Source organism: Plecotus auritus (genome assembly GCF_963455305.1).
Source record: "Plecotus auritus genome assembly, chromosome: X".
Lineage (NCBI taxonomy): Eukaryota > Metazoa > Chordata > Mammalia > Chiroptera > Vespertilionidae > Plecotus > Plecotus auritus.
The window spans coordinates 8,804,177-8,813,930 of record NC_137784.1 but is presented as its reverse complement, the minus strand read 5'-3'; the positions used below and the strand labels follow the sequence as shown (position 1 = coordinate 8,813,930).

Here is a 9,754-nt window from a genome sequence, read left to right as displayed (position 1 = left end):
TTACTATTTGAGTCTTTTGTCTAGTGATAAGGTCAAAGCAACACAGCTTTAGGTGGTTGAGAATGAATGGTGGCAGAATTGATCTCCCCACCTAGAACCCAAACCGAAGTACCATTTCTGAAGACTGGTTGAAAAAAAAAACACAGTAATAAAAATGTATATATACTGACAATGTCTTAGTCAGTTCTGGCTGCTGTAACAATATACCAGAGATTGGGTGGCTGGTAAATAATCACAATTTATTTCTCACAGTTCTAGAGGCTGGGGGGATAAGATCAAGGTGCCAATAAATTTGGTATCTGCTAAGTGCCTCCTTACTGATTCATAGATAGCCATATTCTCGATGTGTCCTCACATGGTGGAAGGAGTGAGAAAGTTCTCTGGGGAACTTTATAAGGGCACTAACCTCATCATGAGGATTCCGCCCTCATGATATAATCATCTCCCAAAGGCTCTACCTCTTAATACCATCACTTTGAGGGTTAGGATTTCAACATATGAACCTTGGATGGGGGCATGGGGGGCAGGCACAAACACTCAGTCCATAAACACAAGAATGCATTACTATTTACCTGTAAAGTAGCTGGTATTGTTTATATGTACTAATTATATGGTAAAATTAGAGCTTATTCCCTTAAATGAACTACCCACTTTGATCAATAACATTATATATGAAACAACTTAACTAACAAAGTTGAATTAAAAATACAATAAAACATTAAGTTAAATAAATATCAAGTAAATAATGTTGTTTCTTTTAGTGACAAAGAAAAATACCTAAAGCAATTACAATACTGTATTTTTGCTAATATCACGTCCCCCAAAAAGACATCGTCCTAAACTTTTTTGAGGTTGATGCCTGGTTTTAGAATAGCCAACATTACCCTACCCCATGTAGCACTGGGAAAGGGGGAAGGGGCTGGCAGCTTGCCCTATTGGTGATGTCAGCAGATCATGCCCTGGTTTCATAGAAACAGGTGAGCTGAGGGGGAGCAGGTGGTTCTTTCCATTCTTGCTTCGCTAGTAAAATCCTTATGAGTTTTCCATTCACTTTCTGATCTACATGTTAGGATATCTCGCAGATTTTACAGACATATTCCATACTCAAAGCAACTAATAGGAAGAAAAGCTCATTCAACAAATACTAATATTATAAAGATGGTTTTATTAATCTAGCATTACTTAATGAAGATGAGCAGCAATTTCAATACAAAATTCTTTCTCAAGCCCTTTGACAGATCTTATCCCCTTCGGGTCTAGGAAGGTACCAGTAAAACACTTCTGGAGACATAAAAGATATAACATGTTTCCTGATAGGGTGTCTCAGTAGCCAGGGAACCTCTATTATCCCTTTTGGGGGCAGATAACTAAGGCATGCATGAAACCACACCTCAAGGCAGTTTCCATAACCTCCGCAGAGAAGGTGACCAAAAATGTATTATGCAAACATACATACAGGACATGGCTGAGAGTGAATAGGGTTCTGTTAATAATTACACCAGAACGTGAGGCGTAAGTAAATCAGGAGTTGTAAACTGAGAAACACCCTATAAATACAGGGCAGGGCAAAAGTAGGTTTACAGTCGTGAGTATGCAAAACACTGAGTTTATTCTTGTACTTAAATTTATTAATTATTGTATTATTTTCCATACAGACAACTGTAAACCTACTCTTGCCCCACCCTGTATAGTTAACCCTTCAACAATGCAGGGCTTGGAGCACTGACATCCTTGTACAGTCAACAATCTGTGTATAACTTTTGACTCCCCCCAAACTTAACTACTAATAGCCTACTGTTGACTAGAAGCCTAGCTGATAACATTAATACATATTTTGTATATTATATACTGCATTCTTACAATACAGTAAACGAGAGAAAAGAAAACGTTAAGGAAATCATAAGGAAGAGAAAACATTTCCAGTACTGTACGTATTTATTGGAAAAAAAATTACGAGTAAGTGGACCCACGCATTTCAAATGCAGTTCAAGGGTCAACTGTACACCCTTTGTACCTCTAAGATATAAGGGTAATCCGGTGTTCTATACATTGCTTCTGGCTCCAATTTGGAAGACTCACAGCCATAGAATTTTGCATTAAGCGTTTGTAAGAGGCCTAGGAAGGAAGCTTGTGTGAGAGGAATAATGCATATCTTGTGTGTTTATCATTTTGAAGACAAGTATGGTTTGAAACAGATCAATTGAGGTAAACACCCCCCCCCCACATTTATCTTTCTAAGAAGTATATTCATTTCCCAAAGTATACTTGCTTCCCTTTCCCAGAAAAGGCATACACCCTAGAAGCAAATGCCTTCACTCCCCCTTCCAACCTTCTTTAGGGCAGATATATCCCCCTAAGTTTACATATACAACTTCAATTCTATCTTTTCTTCCTACTGAATTGTTATTTATTTTTAATTAATAATACACATAGAGTAAAACTTATCATCTTAACTTTTTTCAGTGTATGGTTCAGTAGTGTTAAAGTATATTTATCCAACTCTATCTTGCAGACCAGATGACTAGACTAGCATATTCATGAAAGAAATGCTACTAATTAATGCAATATTGAGTCTGAACACAGGCTTATTGGCCATTAGAAGCATTCCAAGATATTTACAAGCAAGGGCAACAGTGGCATGGATTCCATGGAATATGTAGAATTACCTAGATTTTAGCCTGTCTGCCAAGTTTCTCCCCCTATTACTGTAGCAAAAGTTTTCTAAGCCACTGTATAAACTGGGAGATTTATTTTGATCATCTGTCTTGCCCAGAGCATCAACTAAAGCAGTGGTCGGCAAACTCATTAGTCAACAGAGCCAAATATCAACAGTACAATGATTGATATTTCTTTTGAGAGCCAAATTTTTTAAACTTAAACTTCTTCTAACGCCACTTCTTCAAAATAGACTCGCCCAGGCCGTGGTATTTTGTGAAGAGCCACACTCAAGGGGCCAAAGAGCTGCATGTGGCTCGCGAGCTGTAGTTTGCCGACCATGGAACTAAGGCAATAAAGTTCAGACAGCTTTAAAAGGAAGCTAAGATTGTTTTGTCATTGTGGAAAATATTATCATAGTCTATGAAACAGTGTACAAATAATGCAAAATAATATTATAAACTATAGATTATATTACTAGTCATTTGAAAAATACTTCCATAAATATGTCATGAAAGAATTCTAAGTTCTAGGCACTTCAAGCATTTTCTTTAAAATGTTCTACCCTGCATATGCTTTCTATATGATCAGGCCTTTAAGTAAAATATCTGATCTTCAGAAATGCAAAAAGATTTTCAGATATCAGTAAATCTTTGTTTTCCTAGGATTACAAAATATTTTTTCTGTATCATAAATTGATAGTAAGTAAGCAAGCATATCATGTACTCGTAAGTTAACTAAAGATCAGAGCAAATATGCTCACTGAGAAGGCCTTATAAAAGAAAATTCATCCGTGTTTTGAAATAAAATGTACCTAAAATCATGGCCAATGTTCAGCCAGAAAGTACCAGTTTGTGCCTTACCAGTGGTTAAACATTTTGATTGCCATCCCTACTTACAACTCTATATAACCACTAACTGATATAAAAAGACAGCTCAAAAATGTCAGACATTAAAAGACATTATAAAAACCAACAGATTGCTTTAAGAGAAACTTGTGTTTCTTGTTGCTACTTCAGTGATAAACATCATTATCAATAAAAGACTGAAGGAGCACTACCATACCAAGAAATGCACCTGTATAATTAATATTAAACGCAGGTGTTTAGAATAGTCTTAGTTAACAGTTTTTAAAAACCTATTATGTATTAAAGCAAAACACCACCTACATATGGGCATCTTAGGGGCTAGCCTGGCTGGTCGATGGCTTGGATTTTGCTTGTATATTGAGGATATAATCATGACGGAAGGATGAGCGGACAGTGCGGTTCATGAGGGGCTGCAGGGGGCGGAAGTTGTCCACCATTCTTTTTTCTTTCTCCCCCTCAGAAGTGAAAAGCAGGGTCCGAAATTGCTCAAGCTAGAAATACGAACAGGAAGTGTAAATAATTTCAATGGAAAAAACAGCTTCACCGCATTAATAAATTACTTTCATTTTTATGACTCTGAAACATTCCTCTAAAATTGGACACAGCAGAACTTATTCTGGGTAGAAATGCCTTCAGCATTGGACAGGGAGGAAGATCTGTGGAGAAGAGAGCAGCAGCAGGTGGTGAAACCAGCCGGGCACTTGGAACCCAAGGACTACAGGGTCAAAGGCCCTGTCCCCCACATATTGGCCATTTGCCAAGAATAAGTTACTTCAGCCCTGACCGGTTTGGCTCACTGGATAGAGCGTCGGCCTGCGGACTCAAGGGTCCCAGGTTCGATTCCGGTCAAGGGCATGTACCTTGGTTGCTGGCACATCCCCTGTAGGGAGTGTGCAGGAGGCAACTGATCGATGTTTCTCTCCCATCAGTGTTTCAATCTCTCTATCCCTCTCCCTTCCTCTCTGTAAAAAATCAATAAAATATATTTAAAAAAAAACAGCAGCTCACTGAATGAAAAAGGAAAGGCCTGGTACATAGAATAATGGCGCCAAAAATGTTTTTGTGTTGTTTTTTTTGCGTGTGTGTGTGTGTTTTTCTCAAATTTTAACTGAATTGTTAACACAATGTATCCTTGATTGCTTACTGCCCCTGGACACTGGGATGCTCCTTGCTGACACTGTCCAAAAGAACTTTCTGAAACGATGGCAAGGTCCTCAGCAGTTCATTAGGGTAGACACAAACCATAGACAGCTTCTGAGCGCTTGAACTGTGGCCAGTGTGACTAAGGAAGTGATGTTTTAATTTAATCTTCATTTGAATGTATCTATATTTAAATTTAAATGGCCACATGGGGCTAGTGGCCAATGTATTAGACACAGCAGCTCAGTACAGAAGGAGCAACCCCAAGTCAAGGGTTCATTAGTGTGGCAATAGCATTAATCAGTAGCACCTTGCCTTTCTGGGCAACTATGGGGTGGACTCAACTTCAAGCCAGCCGGAAAAGCTATTCACAACCTTTCTCATTATTCAGTCAGGTGCAATATAGCTTGAAGGACAACCTGGGGCACAGTAGAGCTGCAGAGGCAGGATTGGGACCAGAGGCAAGCGCCAAACAGTTACCCTACTTACAAATTACATGTATACCCTCATTATACCTTCATTAGATAGGAATGTGTCCAAGTAACTGAGGTTGTTCTGTTTTGTTTTGTTTTGTTTTGTTTTTTACAAATTGCAAATATTAGAAATAGCCCAAACACCATTAGATCTATAAAATGGATTGGTACATAGCCATTAAAAATAATACCGAAGATAATGTTTATTATCTACAAAGTATTCCACACATCAGAGTGAAAAGAGCACAAAATGGTTCATACAGAATGATTCCATTTTGTTTTAAAAAAAAAAAAACAACTACGTATATTTATACAGATAAGAAACCTGAAGGATATTCTGAAACAATGATTAACACTGAGTGGTTAGATTATAAGTGACTAGGATTATAGATGACAGCTCTATCTTTTTTTTTCCGTTGAAATTTTATTTCCAAAGTCCTCCATGTAGGACACTGACCCAATGGTTTCTTTATTTTATTTACTTATTTTTCAGTGTCATATCCATTTTTAAATATGAAGGATAGGGTAGCAGATTAAATGTATAGGCCACCAAGCCCAGGCTCATGGGCAGACAAGATCTGTATTTTGCCATTGGTTTATAATGGATTTCATCACATGGAATTAAAAAAAAATACACAGGCTAATTCACTAGTTGCTTTCTTTATGACTTCTGGTTTTGATATATAGTTAGAAAAGCTTCCTCCATTTGGAGATAAAGGGGAGCAGAATTTGTGACCCCAAAATATGCTTTTGGCATAAGGATTATTTTGAGCTGATTATTTTTATTAAACTGCAGACACAGAGAAGCTCTGAAAACCCAGTAGAAGTTACCCTTTTATATATTTATTTGTTTGTTTAAGATGTTCTCTTTTCTTTCTTTTAATATATTTTTATTGATTTCAGAGAGGAGGGGAGAGGGAGAGAGAGATAGAAACATCAATGATGAGAGAGAATCATTAATTAGCTGCCTCCTGCATGCCCTCCTTTGGTGATTGAGCCTACAACTTGGGCATGTGCCCTGATTGGGAATTGAACCAGTGACCTCTGGTTGACACTCAACTACTGGGCAACACTGGCCAGGCTGTTTCCTAAGTTTTAACTTCTCTTTCTGGTTAATTTGAAGCATTTCCTAATTCATACCTAAATTAGACAAGAAGTTAGCGCATCTACCTAATAAAAGAGTAACATGCTAATTGACTGTACCTTCACGACGCCCACCAGCCAATCAGGAGTGAGTATGCAAATTAACCCAACAAAGATTGTGGGTTAATTTGCATACACAGGCACTGAGCTGCTAGGGGCAGGTGGGATGCTTGCATCGTCGTCATGGCGATGACGCAGGCATTCTGCACCACCCCAGCAGCTCCGGGCCTCGGGGCAGCATGGGAAGGCGGAAAGGCAGCTCTGGCCAGAGCAAAAGTGGTGCCAGCAGCCAGGGGAAGGCAGGCCCATTCTTGCACGAATCTTCATGCATCAGGCCTCTAGTTTTAATAAAAATGTATAAGCATTGTAAGTTAAAAACTGATCCCAAAGTTTGAGCCCAGGCTTGTTTTGAAGAGGAAAACTAGAATTTCCTATATAGAAACATGGAAAGAATGTACCTGATCATGATCAACCTCTACAGGCTGCTTCTTAATGATCCAGGTGACAGACTCGGAGAGTGGTGGGGTAGTCAGGGATCCTGAGTAGGTCCAGTAGTCTGGGCAGGTGGGCATCAGGCAGGCAGGGTCGAACGACCCAAATTCCACTATGGTATCCTGGCCAAGAGAAAAGGTCACCAAACTATCATTTCATGGTGATGACAACCACCCAGGAAACAGATGACAAGGCAACAACTCTAGGAGTGTCTGGGGACCAGCCGTGGTCCAGAGGAGCTCCTTAGGTCCTCTGGACTGAATCACGCCCATGCCTGCAATTAACTCTGTATTTCTGAGACTCCTCAGTGGGAACACAGCAGAACCCATTTTCTCCCTCCATTCTAGTTAGTTTCTGGCAGGTGGTCTCCTCTGAATTTGGGGGGGGCATTAGGTGGTGGCTGGTGCACAAATAAGGAGGCTTCCTTTTTCAAGAGACTAATAGCATCCTCCTTTCTAAAATGCAATGCAAATTAGGAGGAGCCAGGATCCTAGACTCAAAAGGGAGTGAGAAAGAAGGAAGGAAGGAAGGAGGGGGAGATGGGGAGGGAAAGAGAAAGAGAACAACATATGGACTTTCAGGGAGCAGCCCCTTTGGGATTCTGAATATTGAACAACTGATCTTGGGGCTGGACAAAGGTATCCGTCCTGAAGGATATGGGCAATTGTTATTTAGAGGTGGACAAGCCAAGTTTCTGTCCAACTTTTCTCTGCTTCCTGCCTGAGGGAGGGTAGCTAGAGTCAAGAAGGCTGCTCTAAGTGTGTCCACAAGGACTGAGAGGGAGCAGTTGGCGGGAGCAGAGGGGGGGACCCATTATGTTCCCAAGTCCTCGAATGCTCAGGGCATGGCAGCAAAACCAGTGGCCAGTGCCCACCAAAGAAATCCCTTCTGTACCCTGAGGGCCAGGGTGCTCTCAACACAACAGCACCTAAGCCAAGCTGTTGTCTAGGAAACTTTCAAAGAGAACCTGAATTACACTGAAATTAATTACATTTCCCAATTCAAAGGGCTTTGTTAGTATTTCCACCCTGAGACTGCAACATAAAATATATTACAAGTGCTTTTGGAAAAAAAAATATTACCTTATGCTTAATTGATGGCAACGTATCCACCAATTTTTGTAGCTCTTTATGATTTTTCCCTAGCTAAAGAAAAGGCAATGAGGAAATATTAAAAATAATTGACATCTCACTTGTGAAATTACAACAGAATGTGAATTAAAATTAACAACCTGGTGATTCCATAAAAGCAAACCAACCATACTACTTAAACTATACTTAAACTGGTAATTTAGAATATTATAAATATCACTGAATTAAATTAGAACAGAACAAAAGAGCAGGCTGTTTGCTGACAGGATCAGCATGCGTGCAGGGAAAGGTGCCCCTCCATTTAACTATAAGGTCTGAAATTTAAATTCATTAAAATTAAAAACTGTTCCACAGTCAAAGTAACCACAGTTCAAGCGCTCAGTTGCCACATGTGGCTTGTGACTACTCTGTTGGACCGTGCATTTTTACACCATTTAAAATATATTCATAATAATCTTGTATTTTAACCATTGTTTATTTTTATCCCAATATTCTTAGAACTTTGTCATGCAATGTTCAGTCTTTTCATCCTAGAATACTACACATCAATTAAAGTTGGTAATGTTTTCTTACCTTTAAAAATACTCCTATCACAGCCAAACCATTTTCTTCCAGTACTGCATCCTCAAAGTTTTCAAATTTGACTGCATTCCAATGCACCAGGTGCAGCTGAAACACCATTAAAAGTTGGTTTGACACATGACCACATAGGATTGATCAAAAATAGCCTTATTCAACATGATATTTTAACACGTTTCCTCACTCATAATAAAGCCACTGGGAAAAGCATATGGAATCAAAATAAAGAACAAGAAGAAATGTATGCAGCAGCAGAAATTAATTTGGAATAGAGACATTTATTTGGAGAGGAAAATAAAAGAAAAAATATATATAGCAGAGTGAGTAACATTTCAGTGAGGGAGCAACATTTGTCCATTCTCGCCCTGATTTGCATGAAACACTCATATCCCAAATCCATTTGCATATACAGGAGAGATGTTTATCTTGAGAGAAATAGATTCACCCTATGGGAATGAGATAGGAGTTGAAGACACATTTCTTTGAGTGAGAACCAGTTAAAATATGTTTCTTTTAAAGCTAACACAAAACTAAATTAGGGAAAAAAGTTGTTAGAAGAAAAATTGTGCTTATGTGCTCCCTATATTTCACTACAAATTATTCCTCATCCATCATTCATGAATGTTTCATTACCCAGCCTCCCAAGGAAGACCCTCAAGGTCATGCTTACCTTCCTTTCCTCTCCTCTCCTTTCCTAAAGAGGACCCCGCCTCAAGTGCTGTTGCTCTTAGGGTAGAAATGCTTGTTAAATCTCACTCTTTATGTCTATTTCTTCATTTAGGTTCCCACCATCTCTCACTTGGATTAATTAGATGTGGTGGTCCTGCACTGTTGCCTAGGTTTTTACTCTAGCCCAGTGGTCAGCAAACTCATTAGTCAACACAGCCAAATATCAACAGTACAACGAGTGAAATTTCTTTTGAGAGCCAAATTTTTTAAACTTAAACTTCTTCTAACGCCACTTCTTCAAAATAGATTCGCCCAGGCTGTGGTATTTTGTGGAAGAGCCACACTCAAGGGGCCAAAGAGCTGCATGTGGCTCGCGAGCCGCAGTTTGCCGACCACGGCTCTAGCCTATGGTTTGAACTTAGCTTAGAATTCTGAAAGAAGTCCATTTTGTAATCTTTTTTTTAAAATATATTTTATTGATATTTTACAGAGAGGAAGGGAGAGGGATAGAGAGCTAGAAACATCGATGAGAGAGAAACATCGATCAGCTGCCTCCTGCACACCTCCCACTGGGGATGTGCCCGCAACCAAGGTACATGCCCTCGACCGGAATCGAACCCGGGACCCTTCAGTCCGCAGGCCT

At 39.4% G+C, this 9,754-nt stretch overlaps 1 protein-coding gene across 1 annotated transcript in view; it reads right to left on the bottom strand.

Moving 5' to 3' along the window:
* Positions 1–1,147: 1,147 nt before the first annotated feature.
* The window catches only part of CA5B (carbonic anhydrase 5B), a 36,811-nt gene continuing 28,204 nt past the window's right edge, over positions 1,148–9,754 (bottom strand). Inside the window, exons 5-8 of the mRNA XM_080653916.1 lie at positions 8,437–8,532; positions 7,855–7,917; positions 6,739–6,894; positions 1,148–4,015 (exon numbers count right to left, since the gene is read on the bottom strand). Of these exons, the coding sequence (XP_080510042.1) occupies positions 3,836–4,015; positions 6,739–6,894; positions 7,855–7,917; positions 8,437–8,532 (495 nt within the window). The 3' untranslated portion in view covers positions 1,148–3,835. The remainder of the gene's footprint in view (positions 4,016–6,738; positions 6,895–7,854; positions 7,918–8,436; positions 8,533–9,754) is intronic.